Source organism: Mustela putorius, unplaced genomic scaffold (genome assembly GCF_011764305.1).
Source record: "Mustela putorius furo isolate JIRA1106 unplaced genomic scaffold, ASM1176430v1.1 tig00000095_pilon_pilon_pilon, whole genome shotgun sequence".
Classification (NCBI taxonomy): Eukaryota; Metazoa; Chordata; class Mammalia; order Carnivora; family Mustelidae; genus Mustela; species Mustela putorius.
In genome coordinates this window covers 31,777,616-31,797,703 of record NW_025421280.1, presented here as the reverse complement: position 1 = coordinate 31,797,703, position 20,088 = coordinate 31,777,616, and the positions used below count along the sequence as shown (strand labels likewise).

At 52.8% G+C, this 20,088-nt stretch overlaps 1 protein-coding gene across 11 annotated transcripts; it reads left to right on the top strand.

Annotated features, from left to right (window-relative positions):
• The first annotated feature begins 7,449 nt into the window (after positions 1-7,449).
• Positions 7,450-19,491, top strand: YJU2B (YJU2 splicing factor homolog B). 11 transcript variants are annotated; one of them, XM_045083228.1, is made up of 11 exons: positions 7,507-7,529; positions 9,166-9,253; positions 9,869-10,070; positions 11,308-11,361; positions 12,524-12,606; positions 13,943-13,998; positions 15,350-15,410; positions 16,189-16,331; positions 16,414-16,586; positions 18,538-18,676; positions 18,810-19,491. In XM_045083228.1, exons 3-11 carry the CDS (start codon positions 10,068-10,070, stop codon positions 19,274-19,276), a joined length of 1,179 nt encoding a protein of 392 aa, XP_044939163.1. In that variant the 5' UTR covers positions 7,507-7,529; positions 9,166-9,253; positions 9,869-10,067; the 3' UTR covers positions 19,277-19,491. The 11 variants fall into 11 exon arrangements, with proteins under 11 accessions (XP_004748349.1, XP_012909559.1, XP_044939163.1 ...); XM_045083223.1 differs by lacking the exon at positions 7,507-7,529 and adding an exon at positions 7,536-7,961; XM_004748292.3 differs by lacking the exon at positions 9,166-9,253 and having other exon boundaries at positions 7,450-7,529; positions 10,026-10,070.
• The last annotated feature ends 597 nt before the right edge of the window (positions 19,492-20,088 follow it).

The following is a 20,088-nucleotide window of genomic DNA, read 5'->3' as shown; positions in this document are numbered from 1 at the left end:
CTTCTAGCCCGGCCCCTTCCCTCAAAGATAGGAGAAAGTGCTCCAGTTCGGTAGCCCCTCCCCCAGCCTCAGTTTCCCCATTTGTAGAAGGTGGGTTCACAGCCCCTCTCTCAGAAGCTGAAGATTTAGAAAATTGAGAGCCAGGCGGCCTCCGTGGGGAGCGCTCGCGAGGCCTTTGTAGCGGGAGTGATGGGGTGAAGTGCTCTCCTAAAACAGCCCTAAGAGGTGGGTGTTATCATTCTCCCCATTTTACAGGGAAGGAAACTGAGGCCTAGAAAAGTGAAGGGGCCCACCCAAGGGATTCAGCAGGTGCCTGGCAGGACTAGGAAGGGAAGATGCCCACCTTAGGGTAACCCGACTGGAGAATCTGGGGTGAGCCTTTGTGGTTTGGCAGGGGTGGGGAGAAGAAGAGCAGGAAAAAGCAGCCCGGAATGACTGGACACCATCTGGACCATTATCAGGATGGGGACAGTGTTGGATTTAGGAGCCCAAAGATGCTAACCTTTGAATCAGTGCCTTTGCTGGCAAATTTTTCAGCCCACATGGCATCCCCCACCATGGTCAAGGCAGCCTACCCAGTCTTCCAACCCGAACTTCCATTCTGGGTTTCGTGCCTCTACTGCAGAGTTTCTCAACATCAGTACTAGCGGCATTTAAGGCCAGATCATTCTTTGGGGGGCAGGAGTGGGGCTGTCCTGTGCACTGTTCGTGTTTAGGAGTTTATCCAGCCTCTACTCACTAGATGCCATGAGAGCTACAACCCTCAAATGTCACAACCAACCCAAAGTATCTCCAGACACTGCCAGATGTCCCCTGGGGGGGGGGGGCAAGAACCCAGTTGAGAACCACTGACCAGAGCCAAAAATCAAAAAGATATATTTGTCAGTTTTCACTAAATAGATTTTAAATTCTCTCACCATTGTTCTGTGCTCTGAAGTATATGCTATATTAATTCTCTCTAAATGATAGGCAGATTCTTTTTTTTTTAAGAATTTATTTATTGGGGCGCCTGGGTGGCTCAGTGGGTTAAGCCACTGCCTTCGGCTCGGGTCATGATCTCAGAGTCCTGGGATCGAGTCCCGCATCGGGCTCTGTGCTCAGCGGGGAGCCTGCTTCCCTCTCTCTCTCTGCCTGCCTCTCCATCTACTTGTGATTTCTCTCTGTCAAATAAATAAATAAAATCTTTAAAAAAAAAAAAAAGAATTTATTTATTTATTTGACAGAGAGAAATCACAAGTAGGCAGAGAGGCAGGCAGAGAGAAGACAGAAGCAGACTCCCCACTGAGCAGAGACCCTGATGTGGGGCTCGATCCCAGGATCTTGAGATCATGAGCTGAGCTGAAGACAGAGGCTTTAATCCACTGAGCCACCCAGGCACCTAGGCAGATTCTTAAAATAGCCAGATTTTCTGGAAACTAGTTGTCCAATTGGAGTTTATGAAACAGTGGATGTGGATGGACAGTTCAACTGAGCAAACCAAGCACTGGCCAAGACAGGAAACCTTGGGTCTGTCCTTATTTCTGCCATTACAGGCCCCATGGCTTTGTCACTTAACCTCCTTGGACTCATTTTTTCCCCTCTGTCAGATGAAAATAGTGAGATGATTTCTAAGGACCTGGAAGCACTCAGATTCTTTTTTTTTTTCTTTCTTTCTTAAGATTTTATCTATTAGAGAGAGGATGCCCAAGCTGGAGGGTGGGGGCAGGAGGGCAGAGAGACAAGCAGACTCCCTGCTGAGCGCAGAGCCTGACCCTGAGCTCAATCCCAGGACCCAAGACTATGACCTAAACTGAAATCAAGAGTCGGAACCTTAACCCATGAAGCCACCCAGGCGACCCTTGAAGTGCTCAGATTCTGACAAGATCTTCCCCTCCCCTCGCACTCCTTGGAGTTATTAAGGTCACCCACCTCCCTCCCAGTGTCCTCTTCAGACTCTAATGTCTTTTGTTACTTCTCTCAGCCTCCAGGCTGGGACCCTCAGACACATCTTTCAGAGTCAGTTTTTCCAGGTTGTTGTTACCACTCAGACAAATTTAGTATTATTCCTGATTCTAACAAGTAAATTATGGTGGTGTTTAACACGCCAGTGGCAGGGGCTTGTTTGTGGGAAATTGTGGTATTTAAGCACCAGACACCCTGGTGTTTCCGTGAGGAAAAATAAAATGAAATTAAACACCGGCCTTGTAAAATGGTCCATGATGTGCTGCTAAATTATAGGAATGTCCCAAGCATCCACATAAATTATTCTGACCTAGTAGGATTCGTACAAAAAGACATAGATCAGCCCTTGAGTTAATTCTCTTCAGCACCCACCTGCCTTTCTATGCACTCTGCAGTGGCCGGGTTGGGGTAATAGCTCAGAAAATTCTATGTCCTCTCCGCAAAGAACAGGAACTTGAAATAAGGAATTGAGATCCTATTCCTAGAGAATGGTCTGCCCAGGACAATCCAACCTGAACCCACCAGAATGTAAGCTCAGGAGGGAAAAAAAAAAGACGGATTTGCATACAGCTTCATCCCCGGTGCTTAGAACAATGTTAGATACCTAGTAACACTCAATAAATACTTGTCAAATGAATGAAGGAACGAAGAATACCTGGCTTGTTTGGGTAAGTAATGAATAAAGACGATCTAAACATTTTTGCTTGGAGTTTGAGACTATGTTCTACAAAGTATTGGTGAAGGCGCCTGGGTTGTTTAGCGTCTGCCTTGGGTTCCGGTCATGATCCCAGGGCTCCCTGCTCTACGGGAAGCCTACTTCTCTCACTCCCACTCCCCTCTGCTTGTATTCCTGCTCTCACTATCCCTCTCTCTCTCTCTGTCAAATAGATAAACAAAATCTTTAAGATCTTAAAAAGAAAGAGAGAGAGAGAAAGAGAGAGAAGGAGGAAAGGAAAAGAAAGAAGAAAGAAGAGAAAGAATCTCTTTCTCTTTCTCAGGAAATGTACAGACATTTCCCTCTCTTTTTGCCCCTTCCCCTCATTTCACACCTTTTTTCTCTTACCCTCAGCAGTACTCATTGGACAAAGCATCTCCTGCCTCATTGGGTCTGCTCTGTGTGAGCAGTGCCTTTCTGGTGGGCTGTATTTACACGTGCTGTTGGTGGCCAGAGACAACACTTGGCCAGAGACACCAGAGACACCCGTTGGTGTCCTTATTATACAGGACAGAGGGTGGGGGTGGAGGTAGGGGCTTTTCTGTGTTCCCCAAACCTGATTCCTGCACACCGCCCTTGCCATGTTGCCCCTGGTCTTATCCCAGAAGTTTGCTCCCTATGCTTGCGTTTGCTGTTTGGAAACATCACCTTAACACACACAACGCCAAACAGGTGGATGCAATGAAGAAATGTCATTTGGGAATGGAAATTCACAAGCAAACTTCGTGCTGATGCCTTCTATCCCAAGGGGTCAGATCCTGTTTCTTAGCATTTTTATGTGTGTTTTTACTAGAATCCATCACAGAAGCAACAAAGGGACAGACTTCCTCTTAAAAAATGTCAATAGTACTCATTTCTTTTGGACAATTACTTCTTTTTTTTTAAGATTTTATTTATTTAACAGAGAGAGAGAGATCACAAGTAGGCGGAGAGGCAGCCAGAGAAAGGGGGAAGCAGGCTCCCTGCTGAGCAGAGAGCTCAATGCAGGGGCTCCATCCCAGGACCCTAAGATTATGATCCGAGCCAAAGGCAGAGGTTTAACCCACTGAGCCACCCAGGCACCCCTAGACAATGATTCCTTAAGGTGAAGAATCATCTGTAGTAAAAATCTGTATTTGTCCCAGAGGGTGATACAGGTAGGGGAACTCCAACCCTTTCATATTTCAGTTATCTCAACATAACAGTTATATCAAACCTAACTCCCACACATTTTCAAAAAATTTTAATTTGTCCTAATCATGGTCTTACAGGTGACATCCTGGATACAATTCTTTTCTTCGAGGCCATTTCTCCTACAGAACAATGTTTACTATCATGAATGGAAACAGTAACTCAACCTCAAGGTGTCCTCAATGCAGAAGACCAAAAGTTAAAAGTACTGGTTTTCTGGGGCGCCTGGGTGACTCAGTGGGTTAAAGCCTCTGCCTCCGGCTCAGGTCATGATCCCAGGGTTCTGGGATTGGGCCCCCCCACCCCCCCACCCCTGCATTGGGCTCTCTGCTCAGCAGGGAGCCTGATTCCTTCCCTCTCTCTCTGCCTGCCTCTTTGCCTACTTGTGATCCCTGTCTGTCAAATAAATAAATAAAATCTTTTTTTTAAGTACTTGTTTTCTCATTTAAACTTTGATAAACATCAATTAATTTATACAGTGTAAGGGGCACCTGGTTGGCTCAGTCGGTTAAGCGTCTGCTTTCAGCTCAGGTCGTGATCCTGGGATCTTGGGATCCAGACCCACGTCAGGCTCTCTGCTCACTGGGGAGTCTCCTTCTCCTTCTGCTCCTTCCCCTGCTTGTGCTCTCTCTCTCTCTCTCAAAGAAATAAATACAAATTTTTTTAAAAAAATTTTATTTACACAATGCAAAAGTCAGGGGGGGAGCCTATTTGCTAAGCCAATTCACCACACACAGAATCTAGAAGGACCAGGCATCATGCTAAGTGCCTTCCCAACATTATCCCGTGAAACCTCTCCAACAAATTAAGGGTCATTATTTCCATCTTTAGCTAATGAAATTGAGCCATACAGTAGTGAATGACTTGCCCCAAGTCCCCAAACTAAGAGGCCCTTGACCTTAGAAATAGGATCCGTGTGTGTGCCAATAGCAGGGATATGGGCTTCAACTTTGTGTCAAGAACTTCCTGAAGCATAGATCCTGCCTCCTCCTCAATCATTCTGCCCTTATCCCCAAAAGCTGCACCATGATTCTGGAATGCCCTTCCCAGCCCACAGCATTCTCTTTTCTTACTCAAAATGTTTTACAAATTCATTTATGGCATTCACAGCATTCATTCCCACGAGCAGAGCCAAGATATTCCACTTTATGTTTGAGCAAACAGAGTTGAGGTCCCCAGAGTTAGAATTCAGCTCCCTTCCTGCCCCTTTCCCAGACTGGCTGATTACCCTCCTCTTTCCTTGGCCCTACAGGACATCCCTTGGCCCGAGTTTGACATCTTTATAGAACAGTCTCTTCGTATCTCAGGCTGATGTTTGCGTTTCATCACCTGCCTTGTGTGTGAGTGATAAAAGAGGTTGCACTTGTCCCTTGACAGCCAAAGATTCTCATATCTCCCCTCCTCTAAATGGTACAAGGTGGAATTTTATGGCTTTTCCAACACTATTTCTTCATTCACGTTCAGGACAAGGATTCAAGGAAAATGCAGATGTGGGGGATGCCTAGGTGGTTCAGTCAGTTAAGCATCTGCCTTTGAAGTTCAGGTCATGATCCCAGGGTTCTGGGATTAAGACCCATGTTGGGTTCCTTGCTCAGCGGGGACCCTGCTTCTCCCTCTTCCTCCTGCTCCCCCTGCTTGTGTGCTCTTTCTGACAAATAAATAAAATAAAATCTTTTTAAAAAATCCAGACGTGGTAGGCAAGATTTCTGGGATTGAACGCAGCTCTGCAGCTCCATCTTGTCCATCAGGATCTGTGAACATTACTCTGCCCCATTGTCCCTTCATCCAGCTCAGGAGTCACCTTCCCAGCGGTCTCGTCTCATGCCTGTCCACTCCCAAACACTCCACTCTTGTTAAAGATTCTTCCGAGTTCCCATGGCCCTTAGGTTTAGGGCATATAACCCAAAGCAGCATAGCTCAGAGGTTAAAGGAACAAAGTGTAGCATCAGCAGATGGAGATCAAATCCTCCACCCCTCGGGGCGCCTGGGTGGCTCAGTGGGTTCACCCTCTGCCTTTGGCTCAGGTCCTGATCTCAGGGTCCTGGGATCGCGAGCCCTGCATCAGGATCTCTGCTCAGCGGGGAGCCTGCTTCCCCTTCTCTCTGCCTGCCTCTCTGCCTACTTGCGATCTCTACGTGTGTGTGTGTGTGTGTGTGTGTGTGTGGTCAAATAAGTAAATAAAATCTTTTAAAAAGAAAATCCTCCACCCCTCACTAGCTGTGTGGCTTTGGGCTAGTTACCTAACTGTTCTGGGCCTATCCCCTCATCTGTAAAATATGAAAGATAGAGTATCCATTTTCTAGGAGCAGCATTATCCGAGATGATAGCTGTAAGTGAGTGGTGAGTGTGATGAAAGATGCCTGGAGAGTTACCAGCACTTAATAGGCTGCACCATGATCACGTAAGAGCTGGCTTGTGTTGACTTTACAACAGGGCCTAGCAGCGAACAATATAGTAGCAGTGGTAGTAGTGTTGTCAGCATTTCTCACACTGCCTTGATAAATTGCCATTTAAAGTGTCTGCCTCATCTAGTGTGTCATTGGCTTTCTGAATCTCATACACTAGGCACCTAGTAAACGGCTGCTGAATGACCAAATGAAGAAACATTCTGTTGGGCCCTACTGGGCATGAAAGTAAACTCAAAAGCCACTCCTTGGGCGCCTGGGTGGCTCAGTGGGTTAAAGCCTCTGCCTTCCGCTCAGGTCATGATCCCAGGTTCCTGGGATCAAGTCCTGCATCGGGCTCTCTGCTCAGCAGGGAGCCAGCTTCCCTCTCTCTGCCTGCCTCTCTGCCTACTTGTGATCTCTGTGTCAAATAAATAAATAAAATCTTAAAAAAAAAAAAAAAAAGTCACTCCTCTGTGCAGAAGGCACCTCCAGGATGGTCTGAAGACTCAAAGGCAAGGGCCAACCCACTTCCTCTGCAAAGCACCAGAGAGTAAATTTTTGAGGCTGTGTGGGTCACACGCTCTCTATTGCAACTATTCAACTCTGCTCTTGTAATGGGAATGCAGGCGTGGACAACTGAATAAATTAATGGGCAGGGCTGTCTTCCAGTAGTACTTTATTTACGGGCCTAAAATGTGAACTTCGTAGTATTTTCACAATCACAAAAGGTAATTCTTTTGGGTTTTTTTTTCCACAACCATTTAAAAATGGAAAAATAAGGGCATCTAGGTGGCTCAGTCAGTTAAGCGTGGGGGACTACTGATTTAAGCTTAGGTACCCATCTCAGGGTGAGATCGAGCACCGCTTGGGGCTCTGTGCGCAGCGCAGAGTCTGCTTGTCCTTCTCCCTTCCCCCGACTTGTGTTCCCTCTCTCCCAAATATAAAATGGGAAAATAATTCTTGGATCTCTAGCCGTCCAAGAGCAGGAAGCAGGTATGACTTGGCCCGCCGGCCGCAGGCGACCCAACGTCAGGCTACCGCCCGCCTACCCCACTGCGCTCCCGGGAAACCGAGCCTCGCATTGGGCCAGGCAGAGTGGGCGGGGCCTGAGAAGCATCGCGACGCCCCACAGTTGGAAAGCGAAAGCCCGGATTGGTCCACTCCTTTTGGCATTCAGCCAGTCAAATCAGAGCGGCGGTAAGGCTTAGCCCCGCCTCGCGCCAGCGTCCGCGTGACGCGGGGAGTGCGTCACGCCCCCTTGCGCGCCGGCACTCACTTCCGGGCGCTGGCACGGCGTGACGTCAGGAGGAGGGTAGGTAAGTACGCGCGGGCGGAGGGGCGGTCGGGTCCGGGGAAGGCCCGGGGTCTGGTCGTTGCTTCCCGCGACCTCGGAGCCGTCCGATGGGGGACGAGCGCCCTCGGGGCCGTGGGGCTCTGCGGTTGTGGGCGCTTCTGCGGAGCCCCATGTCCGCGGGCCATGTCCCAGCCGCGACCCCCTACTGAAATCCCCGGGCCCTGGCCGCGACCTCAGCCCCATACCCGGGCCGTATTATGCCTGAAGGGCCCTTGGGTTTTCTGAACTGAAAAATGGGGCCAGTGAGCCCCTATCTCACTGGGTTCTGGTGAAGATTTTGATGCTTGTAAAACGGTTTGGCATGAGAAATAATCGAATGTACCAACATTGAACTCCGCATCTGGCGCTGGACTAAGTACTTCAACTCACTGAGTTTTGACAGCAACCTTATCAGGTTGACTCTTTTGTAAGCCCTCTTTATAGATGAGAGAACTGAGGCTCAGAGAGGAATGCTTTGCCAAAAGTCAAAATGCTAGCAAGCAGAGTCCGGATCCAAGCCCAAGTACTGTGCCCTAAGCCCGTGGGGTTTATGATTACTACTGACACCAAGGACTAGAAATTTCTATACATGCATCCCATAGCCCCACCTGTGCCAGTCCCTGGGGTGGAAAACGCCGGTAAGAACCCCAGCTCCTAAAAATGGGGTACCCTGCAAACACTTCCCAGTGTCTTACTTCATCGAACCCCAGAAAGTCCTGTCACCATCATAGACTCTTTACAGATGAGGAAGTATGAGTTCAGAGACCCTCAGACACTGGCTGAAGTCACCCAGTTAGGAAGGAGTGGAGCTGGGACGCAGGCCCAGGGAACTGTGCCCCAGAGCCTGAGTGGGCACTTTTCTGTTTGGTTGACTAAAGCATTTTTAGGTTGGAAATAACCTTGGGAAAATCTGGTCCAGGGACACACTTTACAGATGGAGGATCTGAGGTGAAGAGATGTTCAGGGTCATGATGGAACAGTTTACATCTAGAACTTTGCACACCAGCTTTGCCTCCGAGCCTGGGCAAGTTACTTATATCCTCATTCCTCAACTACAGATAATAGTGACATTATACAGACGAAACAAGGCAGCGATGTCAGACTTGATAGAGCGGCTGGCATGCAGTAACTGGTAGAGGGTGCACAGCTAAGTGGCAGAAACAATTAGATACTTTCTGACTCTAGCACAGGGAGCCAAATAACTACACCCACAGGACAAAACCAGGCCACGGCCTGATTTTGTATAGCCTGACAGCTAAGCATGGTTTTGACTTCAAAAGTAGTTGGGAAAAATCAAAAGGAAGTATAATATTTTGTGACAGGTGACAGCCATATGAAATTCAAAATTCAGTGTTCATAAATAGAGTTTTGATGAAATGCAGCCAACACCCATTTACCTATTGTCTACAGCCGCTTTCCAGCTATGACGGCAGAGTTGAGTCATTGGGACAGAGGCAGTTGGGTCCGCAGAGCCAGAAATATTTACTGTCTTGTCCTTGATAGAGAAAATTTGCCAATCTGCATTCTAGAATACACTTCAGTCCCTCGTAGCATCTCTCTTTGGTGTCAAGTAGAACTTTGTTTTATTTTACCTAAAAGTCTCTCCTGCAAATACACAGGAGGAGGGTGGTCACCCACCGCCAGCGCAAGGAACCTTCCATCTGTCATGTGTCACCTGCACTAATTCTTAGGAAACGTCAATCAACTGTGAGTGGTTCGTGCTGTCAGCGTTTAGCAGGGGCTAGGCCCTGTCCCAGGTGCTGGAGATACACACAGTGCAACCTGGCAGAAGAGACAGACTGCATAGACAGGGTCATGTGATAGGAACCCCAAGGAAGAAGTGACTTTAGATCAGGTAGTCAGATGAGGCCTCCGCCAGAGATGATGTTTGAGCTGAGATCTGTGACAGAGAACAGACAGCCTGTGGAAGAGCATTGAAGCCAGTTGGCCTGCACCTGCTGAGCCTTCGAAGGCAGCCAGGGAGCCAGTGCGACTGCAACAGAGGGAGGGAGGGGGTGGGTAAGAGGCATGCTTGGAGAGCCAGGCAGGGGCTCCAAAGGGTATGGGAAGGGTTTGGACTTGATTCTCAAACCGATGGTGATCACTGGAGGGGTTTAAACAGAAGAACAATATTTCAGATTTAGATTTTAAGATCTCTTTCTGGTCCCTGTGGCAAAACAGACTGTGGCAGTAAGGGCAGAGCCAGGAGACCAGGGAGGAGGCAGCTGCGGTTCGGGTAAGCCACGATGGGGGCTGCAGAAGGTGTCAGGTGTGAAATATATGTTGGATGGAGAGTGAAGAGGACACGGTCTTTCTAAACAGACAAACACTGCTCTCTGGAGGATCGTTGAAGCCGCTGCTGCCACACAGCCCACGGCATCTTCGCCAGGAAGACTTGGCCCCTCCACCAGGCTCCCTGGGAGGGCAGCGCTGGGCAGGGGGTTGACCCTGCACAATTTGTGTCTTGGCGTCTTTTCAGATCAGCCGTGCTGAGGGTGAGGACCGGTAGGCAGTTGCCAAGATGGTGAGTGGACAGCCTTGTGCTTGTTGGGTTTCACTTCTGGTCTTTGTCAGGCCCCCCACGTGGCCCTTTCCTTCCCGCTCCCTAAGCTATAAGGTGGTATTTCCAAACTCCGGATCGTGATCTTTTTGGTACAGTGGTTCTCACACTTTGCCATGCACTAAAATCACCCAGGAAGCTTTTTTATCTTATCTTTTCTCTTGTTTTTTGGTTTTTGTTTTTTTAAGGAGGTGAAATTCATGAACTGTTGTAGAGTGTATGATTTAGTGGCATTTAGTATTTCATAATCTAGTTCCAGAGCATTTCCATCTCCCCCAAAAAGGAAATCCTGTCCTCCTGAGCAGTCACTCCCCAGATCCCCTTCCCCAGCCCGTGGCAGCCACCAGCCCACTTCCTGTCTACATGGATTCGTCTGTTTGGGACAGTCTGTGTAAGTGGAATCATACAATATGTGGCCTTTCACGAGTGGCTTCTTTCACTGAACATAGTGTTTTTGAGTTCCTCCACATCGTAGCAAGAATCAGAACTTCATTCCGTGTTACCGCTGAGCAATGTTCCCCCGTTTGGATCAGCCGTATTCTGTGTATCCGTTCATCCACCGATGAACGTTTGACTTGTTTCCACCATTGGGCTGTTGTGATTAGGGCTGCCGTAAGCATGTGTGCACAAGGATTTGTCCAACACCTGCTTTGCAGGATGCTTTTTTAAAAGCCCCCTGTCCGAGCGTCACACCTCAAAGCAACCCCTGTCAGGAGAACTTTTGGGGCTGGGGGCCAGGCATCAGTATTTTAGAAACTCCTCAGGGGGATAGAATGTGCAGCCCAGTTTGAGACCCACTCCTTTGGTGGGTGACGAGGTCAGTTTATGGGGCGGCTGCCAGCATTGAAAAAGCAAGACCCTCACAGTGGGGATAAGTGTTCTTTCACAAAACCTGCCTTGGGCTTCACTGGGTTATGTGCGTGTGCACAGTGGCAGTGTTAAATGCGTCTGGCTGTCAGTCATGGTCCCCAAAACACTGAGCACCCTTGCTTTAGGAGAGTTTGATTCTGGTGGAATTTTCCACGGTGACAGCGGTGGTTCGCTAGTCCCCAAGTCACAGTCTCTGTGGAGACCCTCAGAGCCTAGGGCTTCTCTAGGATGTCCCTCGGTCTCCCTCATCCGGGCCCTGCCTCTTGAGGCTGCGCGACAAGGTCTCCTCCAGATCACCCTCTCTGAGTCCCGTCTCTCTTCTGCTTCCCAGGGTGAAAGGAAAGGCGTAAACAAGTATTACCCTCCGGATTTCAATCCTGAAAAGGTAAGGGCGGGTCCCCTTCCCCTTGTCCACACGCGCAAAGAGACTGCGTAGAGCAGGGGGCCCGTGGCACATCATCCACTCCTGGAGTCAGAGCCACGGCTGCAGAGTGTGGGTGGCCTCTGAGGGCTCGCTGCTGTGCATGTGTCACCTGGGGCTCAGGGCAGCCTTCGTTCCCAGTGGTAAATGTGGCTGTGACATCAGTAACCTTTTACCAGCTTGCTGTGTCGGGAGGTCTGATGCTCTTTGTCAGGGCCCCTTGCTCTCCCGGCCCCAGCTCCTCTGGCTCCCTCGTGGTTCCCTCTGCTTGGAATCTCTTCTGTCCACAGGCTCCCTCCCTTCCTTCAGATCTCTCCCCACAGAGGGCCTCCCTGACCACCATCTCCTTTTCTGTGCATCGCCTAGTACTTGATTTCTCTTTGTGCCCTTATAGCTCCTTGATGCGCTATCCCTTCATTTGGATATTGTCCGTGTCCCCCTTCTAGAACGTCTGCCTGAGGGCAGAGATGTTCATCCGTCTTGTCTCGTTCACAGCTGTGGGCCCACATTGTAGGCGCTCTGGAAGGGCCTGGGAACGAATTGTCCCAACTACGTGATCCGGGGCAGTAACTGGCCTCACTGGGCCAGTTTCCCCATATGTCGAAAGGAGGAAATAGAAAAATAGCCCAACATCACAGGATCCCGGGCTCGGTTGGTAGAGCTGTGACTCTTGATCCCGGAGTTGTGAGTTTGAGCCCCATGTTGGGCATAGAGATGACTTAAAAATAAAATTTTAAGTGACCTTTTTAAAAATATACAAAAAAACCAAGATGAGGCACGTGGAGTGGCCAGTAAGCGCTAACCCGCGCTGTCCCCTCGCCTCATTGTCCCTGCAGCACCAGAGGCCAGGACAGTCACCACCCCGGTCGACAGTTGGGGGAAACAGAGGTTGGCAGGCAAAAGGCAACGTCACTCCCCAGGGTTACGCAGGTCTTTCATCTCCTAAACCGGAGAGCAAAGATTCCGTCTCCTGTATTCCTGATCCAGCCCGGCTTGCTTCCCCCAGCCGTCAGTGCCCCCACAGTTTGCCCTTAGCACCAGCCGCAGGACATGAGCAGGCGGCCTCTCTCGGCCTGGGAGAGCCCGCGTGGCTGTGCTAACCCGCCCCCTTGTCCTCTCTGCGCAGCATGGCTCCCTCAACCGGTACCACAACAGCCACCCGCTCCGGGAGCGGGCTCGGAAGCTGTCACAAGGCATCCTCATCATCAGGTAAGGCCCCGGCCCCACCTGGGGACCCCTGCACTTTGCACCACCCGGCATCAGGCTCTAGGAGAATTTGGCGCCCTTGATTTTGCCCCATGTCACGGGGTCTCAATTCCCGGAAGCAGGAAGTCGGCCTGTCGGTCCACTGTTGCCACATCATCAAATGATAAGCATGTATCATATGTTGCTCGCGGTTCTGCAGCTCAGCTGGCTGCCTCTGCTGGCCTTCCCTGGCCTTGGCTGACTCGGGCTGGGCTCTTTCACCTGTTCGGGGGCGACCTGCCTGCAGACTGGCCAGGCCAGCACGATTTGGCTCTGCCCCACATGTGTCTCCTCCTCCAGTCGGCTGGCCTGGGCTGGGTCACATGACAGCGCCCAGGTTCCAGAAGGGAGCGAGCACAGGTATACAAGGACTCTTGAGGCCAAGCCCCAGACTGGGCATACTGTCCCTTCTGTCTCATCGATTGCCCAAAGCCAGTCATGTTGTGGGGGTGGGGACCGTTCATCTCATCTCTTGACAGGAAGCATTGTAGAGTCACATCACAAAGGGTACGGGTAGGCAGAGGATAAATAATCCCAGCCATGGCCGCATCGAGCCAGGACAGTGGCCCTTCTCTCAGGGCTCTTTGGTCTGTGGCCCACGTCCCGGTGGGTCAGCGGCGACAGGAGACAGAAGCCAGCCTGTGTTGCCTTACAAGGATGAGTCCTTCCTTCTCTGCGTCATGGACACTGACCTCAGTCTCTGTGGTACACCTTGGGCCTGAGCAGAGGATCCAGCAACAGTCGTGAGAGGCAGGAATGTCAATGGAAAAAGAATCAAGATCCAAGTGCCATCATGGCCTTGGGAGGCACCAAGATGAAGGTCACCTCGAAACACCCCTCCCCACACCTCCAGCCCTCTGGAGGTGGCGCCCCACTCGGCCGCCTCGGGCTTCTTGACTCCGCCTCGTCATTCATCACTTCGTGGTATTTTGAAACACGAGGTCTGTCACTCCTGCACATGGACGGCCAGATCGTGTGTCGCAGACAGAACCACAGAAAAATCCAGGGACCATACAACGACTCCGCTCAACTCTGGTTGGGCCACTGCCCCCCTCCAGTTGGGTTCACTCATGGGGCAAGGTGTGAAGATAGGGCCGCAGCGGCGGGTCCTCACCCAGACGGGCTGAGCCAGCGGGAGAGAAGAATGATGGAACCGGCCTGCCTTGAGGGATGCCCTCCACTCTCTGTCCTCCTCGTGCACGTGCCCTCTGCCTCGCGGCTGTGGCGGGAGGCACGGGCACGCACACTCAGGCAGGACCCAAGCGGACAGGCGCTGATGAGCCGTTTTCTACTCACATAGGTTTGAGATGCCCTATAACATCTGGTGTGACGGCTGCAAGAACCACATCGGCATGGGTGAGCTTCGCCTGCTCCCACTCCTCACCCCACCCCCAACCGTCCTACCCTGCAGGCGGCGAGCCCCTTCCCTGCCTGGCCCGTCCACACCGGGGGCCCCAATCAGGAATACGAGAGGAGAGAGGCATCCCATTGACCAGCGGGTTGTGGGCACCTCGCTGCAGAGCAGTGAGGAGGCCCGGCTCTGCCACTTCCTAGCTGGGGGACCCTCCGCAGGTGACTTAGTCTCTGTGGGCCTCAGTTTACCCAGCCATAAATTCAGGTGGTATGGGCGCCCCATGTATGTGGCTTACAAAGTAGATAGCACACAGCGCACGTGAGGGCTCGTGAACTGAAACTGCCGCTGCCCTAGCTCTTACCTTTAAGGTCTGGACCCCGTCCATGCCACAGGTGGATGGGCAGACAGGCACGGCTCCGTGGTCCCAGGGGCGGCTCTGAGACCATGGGGCGGTGACTTGACCCGCCTGGCTTCCGTTCCCAGCTCTGTGACTCAGGGACCCTCAGCTCCTCACGCAGTGCCCGGCCCAGGTCAGCAGCTTGCTTTGTAAGCAAGTGTGGTCGTGGCTCTTGGCACGAGGGTCCACCTCCTCTCACAGGGGCCATGGAAGAGCAAAAGGAGGGACTGGGCCACCCCACTGCTGAGGAGGAGGAGTGACACCCCCCTCCCTTGCCAGTAGGTCCCCCTGATCAGACCCAGCCCAGGGCCATCTGCAGTGAAGGCCACTAGTGCCCAGGGAACAGAAACAGGATGTAGCCTGATGCTAGAGGCAGGTCACCCTCAGGGCCATGAACCAAAGCCGCCGCCAGGAAGGGAGAACTCAGGCCACACCACCCACCAGCCCAAGCTCTGTTTTTGTAGTTGAAGCTGTTTTCACTGCATGAGCAAGATTAAACAGATCAGGAGTATATGTCATCTAATTAGTGGGAAAAAAAAAAAACACAGACATTAATAATAAAAGCCAACACTTCTTGAGCACTTGTCACGTCCCAGGCCCTGCGCTAAGTGATCCGTGTGTACTGTTAGCTCCTGGGGTTCTCATAACAGCACTGCGCCTTAGGCGTTATAGTCTTCCTTGTTGTACAGATGGGGAAACTGAGGCCCAGAGGGCCAAAGTAGCCGGCCTAAGGTTACCTGGCTAGAATGCGGTGGAGTCGGGATTTGAACCCGGGCCCTCCTGCTAACACCCACCCTCCTCTGTGACTTGAGCACCTGTTGTAGAGCCTGGACATGGCTCTTTCCCACCTTGAATTTTAAGGTCCTCCAGAGGTGTGTCTGGAGGAGCTCCACCCCTTTGTGCCCCCCCCCCCAGGGAAAAGCTGCTGAGCCTTCATTCTCTCCCTCTCCTCCCAGGGGTTCGCTACAATGCCGAAAAGAAGAAGGTTGGCAATTACTACACAACCCCGATCTACAGGTACAGGCAGCCCGGCGGGCATCTCTGAGGGACACGTCCCATAGCTGGGCGAGGGGCCTCCAGAGGAATCTGAGTCAGAGGGTGGCCCTTCCATGATGGCCATTCCCTGCAGTCCTCTCCCGGACACTGTCCCGGTCTGTCAGGGCATATCCCTCTGCCTAGAAATCTCCATGGTTCCCACCTTCCTCAGAGTAAAAGCCTGAGCCCTCCCCATGGCCCACAGGGCCTTGCGCGCTCTGCCCGATCCCCTCCCTACCCTCATCTCGTCTCACTCTCCCCCTTGAGGTCCCTCACACACCCCAGGGAGGCCCCCATGTGGAAGCCTTCAGCCTGGAACGCTCTTCCCCAGTCACCTCCAAGGCTTCCTCCTCTTGCGTTTCTGCCCCAACACTGCCTCTCAGGCCTTTTCCAGAGCAGCGCCCACCACCAGACACTGGTGGCTCATGCATTTGCTGCCTATGTGGCCTCTGCTGGAAGGTCGGTCCCTCCAAGAGCAGGCTGGTGTCCCTCACTGGTGTGTCCCCAGCAGCTGCCACTCAGCGTGCCACAGAGCAGCCTAACTCAGGAAGGTGTGTTGGATACATGAGTGAACAAGTGAGCAGACGCCAGACTGCCCGTCAGTCTGTCTGACCCGTGGCTCTCACCCCAGATGCAGAGCTTGGTGGGTAGGTACTCAGTGAACACTTGTCACGTGACACGTGACAGAAGGAAGCAGGCAGGGGTGACAGGTGACCTGGGGCCACTGCAGTGTCCTGACTTTCGCCCTCTGCCCACCCAGGTTCCGGATGAAATGCCACCTCTGCGTCAACTACATCGAGATGCAGACAGACCCCGCCAACTGCGACTACGTGATTGTAAGCGGCGCCCAGCGCAAGGAGGAGCGCTGGGACATGGCGGACAACGAGCAGGTGCTGACGACAGGTGAGCGCAGGGGGCGGGCCCCGTGGCCAGCCCGGAGCCTGAGCAGGAGCCTCAAGGGCCTGCTGCCTTCTGGCCGCTGCAGAGCACGAGAAGAAGCAGAAGCTGGAGACGGACGCCATGTTCCGCCTGGAGCACGGCGAGGCAGACCGGAGCACACTCAAGAAAGCCCTCCCCACCCTGAGCCACATCCAGGAGGCCCAGAGCGCCTGGAAGGATGACTTCGCACTCAACAGCATGCTCCGGAAGAGATTCCGGGTGAGCGGGGGCGGGGGGCCCCTGAGGGGCGGGCGGGGGGCACTGATACTGGAAGGGAGAGAAAACAGGGGCAGCCTTCGCCCACCACATCTTAGCTACAGGTGGGTCATTTAGCCCTCTGAGCCTCAGTTTCCCCATCTGACCACATCCCCACCTCCGGGCACCCATGAGGAGCCCCGGCTTGCCAGGCGCACACCTGCGGCTCAGCTCATAACACGTATTTCATGGGTCCACTCAGCTATCCCCACACAGAGTCCGTAGATCGTCAACCCACCCCCGCATAATTGCCAGAGTCCTCTCGTCAGTGTCTGGTGGTTAAAAAAAAAAATTTTTTTAAGGGAAGGTCACCTACAATGAAATGTAATCGAATCGTGCATATTTCAGTACACGAATGCTTGGCCAAGACCCTTGTCCTGGTGTGGCGAGTCACTGAGGGTGCAGGAGCCAACGACTGGGACACAGTCCTGCCTCCAGGACACCCCAGGGTCCTGCTGTCAGTGACCACAGTGACTTCTGAAGTTGTACGAAAGATACTGGCTGGAGCCCCATCACAGGGAGTCAGGGCCCAGGGTCCGAGGGTACCATGAATGGATTTTTCACCCTCTCGGGCATCCGGCGGGGCACTGGAGAATCCTGCAGGATGCGAGAACCTTCCCTCTTCCCTCCCTCTATGGGCTGCCTTGTGCCCCCCAGGCAGGCAGGAGCTCCCCCAGTAACCTCCAGGGGGCTCCAGCTGTCACCGTCCTCCAGCTCTTGTTCCTTCCTGCTTCCTTTCCTTATCATTCTGTGGTCATTATTAGGAGTAAAACTGCTAGTTTTCTTACTAATTATTTGTTAATGAAAACATGTGCTTGCCACCAGGCCTGTGCCCTGAGCTATGTGTCCCCTGCCTTTGGGGCGTCTCCCCATGAGGTGTCTAAGGACCCCCAGACATAACACCCCAACAAGCCCCCATCTGTCCCTGAGCCACCCACCCACAGCAATAGAGGCATCGCTGTCCTTCCAGAGGTTCAGGCCCTGAAACCTGGAGTCGACCTTGACTTCCCCTCATCTCTGTCTCCTGCTGGCAGATTTTTCAGGGTCTGACTCCTCCCACAGCCCCATCATCCCCAGCATGGACCAGCACAGACTCTCTGCCCTGGTCTCTAGGCTCCTAACCACCCCCCCAACCCCACCAACACACACGCAGTATTTGTTCCCCACATGGCCACCAGGAGGCACCTGTGAATCCTCCTCTCTCTGCTTTGAACTCTCCAAGGCTCCCACTTAAAATAGAAGCCAAAGCCGTCCCTATCGCCCGCAGCCTGAACGATCTCATTCCCCTCCCCACTTTCCCACCTTCCCTCACTCACTCTGTTCCGACCACACTGGCCTCCTCACTGTTCCTCCGAGCACACTTCTGCTTCTGGGCCTTGGCACAGGCTGTTCCCCCTACCTTGGAACACTTTTCCCCCAGATATGCATATGACTCCTTCATTCACATGTTTTTTTCTCAAATGTGACCTTCTCGGGGAGACCTTGCCAGACCCTTCCCTCCTCCTGCACCACATTTACAGTTGAACCCCTCGCTCCCTGCCCCCTTCCCAGTGTTCTTTTTATCCTCGCCACCTTGTGTCTGTCTCCCACTAGAATGTCAGCCCCCCGAGGGCAAGGGTTTGTGTCTGCTCACTGCTGCACTCACTAGAGAGTGCCTAGAACAAGAGCTGGTACAAGCTGGCCATTCTGTAAATTTTCATGGAATGAATGAGCAGAGGACTGAACAGTACGTGTGTTAATGACGCTCACAGCTCGCACTTGTTGGGTGACTTCTGTGTCCCGGGCCCTGTTGGAGGCCCTTTCCTCAAATGAGCTTGAAGCAGAGGAAGCTGAGTAGAGGAACACAGCCCACGTCAGCGGGCAAGGAAGAGGCAGGTCTTTGACACCTTTCCCGCACCCTGTCCCCCACCCACAGGAAAAGAAAAAAGCCATGCAGGAGGAGGAAGAGAGGGACCAGGCGCTGCAGGCTAAGGCGAGCCTGGCCATTCCACTGGTGCCCGAGACAGAGGACGACCGCAGGCTGGCCGCCCTGCTTAAGTTCCACACCCTGGACTGTGCGTGGGGAGCCAGCGGGCCTGGGGGACTGGGCGGGCAGAGATGGGGGTCCTCAGCCACGAGTGGGCCGTGGCAGGCCAGGGCAGAGGGCAGCTTTGGACCTCCTTCCCTCTCTTCCCTCCCAACCCCCAGCCTACGAGGACAAGCAGAAACTCAAACGGACAGAGATCATCAGCCGCTCCTGGTTCCCCTCCGCCCCAGGACCCACCACCAGCAGCAGCAAAGCCGGCAGTGTCCTGAAGAAGCTGGCCCAGAACCGCAGATCAGCACCGGCCTGCTCCCCCATCACTGTAGGGAACCTGGGCATCGTGCGGCGGCGGTCCCGGGAGGTCTCAGAGAGCCCCCACCACACAACGGAGACCCCCAAGTCTGGGGAGCCATGGGTGCCAGAGAGGAACACCCAGGATGGGCCCACATCCCCCCGAGACTGCTCTCTAGAGACGGCTGAGACCTCCAAGAGCAGGGGGCCTCGGGAGCAGGAGGGGAAATGTCAGGACAGGCCCCAGTCCCCACCAGGCTCCTCTCAGGAGGACACGCCACACCTGTGCACCCTCAGCTCCTCTCTTGTGGCTGATTACTCCGATTCAGAGAGTGAGTGAGCGGTTCTGGGGACCAGACCCGCTCCAGAGGCTACGACTCGCCCAGGAGGCCCGTGGGACTGCAGCCCTGCTTGTCCACCAGCCCCCGGATCGCTCCGATACTGCCCCTTCCCAGACCTCGCTTTCCTGCAGCGGTGGAGTTAATTTATTTGGTCCTGGAGAGGGTGTTTGTGCCTTGTGGGACGTCATCCCAACATTAAAGACCTGCTTCTTTGTCCTTGCCTCAGGTTCCTAGCCAGGCCCAGGGGCTGTCCACGACCCCCAGCCAACTGAGCTTCGGGGACTGTCACCAGCCAGTGTGATGCTGCCACCACAACTGTGGCCTCAGCCATGACCCCCACCTGGCATGACTCAAGGTGGTGGCTCTGCAGTCAGGGCAGACTTCCCAGAGGAGGCAGCACAGGCTGTGTGAAGGGTGGAAAGGGAACCAGGCTGTGGGAACCACACAGGAAGGCCAGGACTGGGAACATGGGCGGAGCCTGAAGCAGCTGGTCCTGGAGTATGCAGATGTGGGGTTTCTGTTATCCCCAGCCTGTGGGGATGCCTTGGAAGGTCCTGAAAGACCTTCCCCACTTCCCTACCATGATGCGTTGTTTTTTTTTTTTTTCTTTTTTAAGATTTTATTTGTTTATTTGAGAGAGAAATTGAGAGAGCGCATGATGGAAGGTCAGGGGGAAAAGCAGACTCCCCATGGAGCTGAGAGCCTGATGTGGGACTCGATCCCAAGACTCCGGGATCATGACCTCAGTTGCTTAATCAACTGAGCCACCCGGGTGCCCCATAATGCATCTTTTGAAGGTATCTGGTAAAGC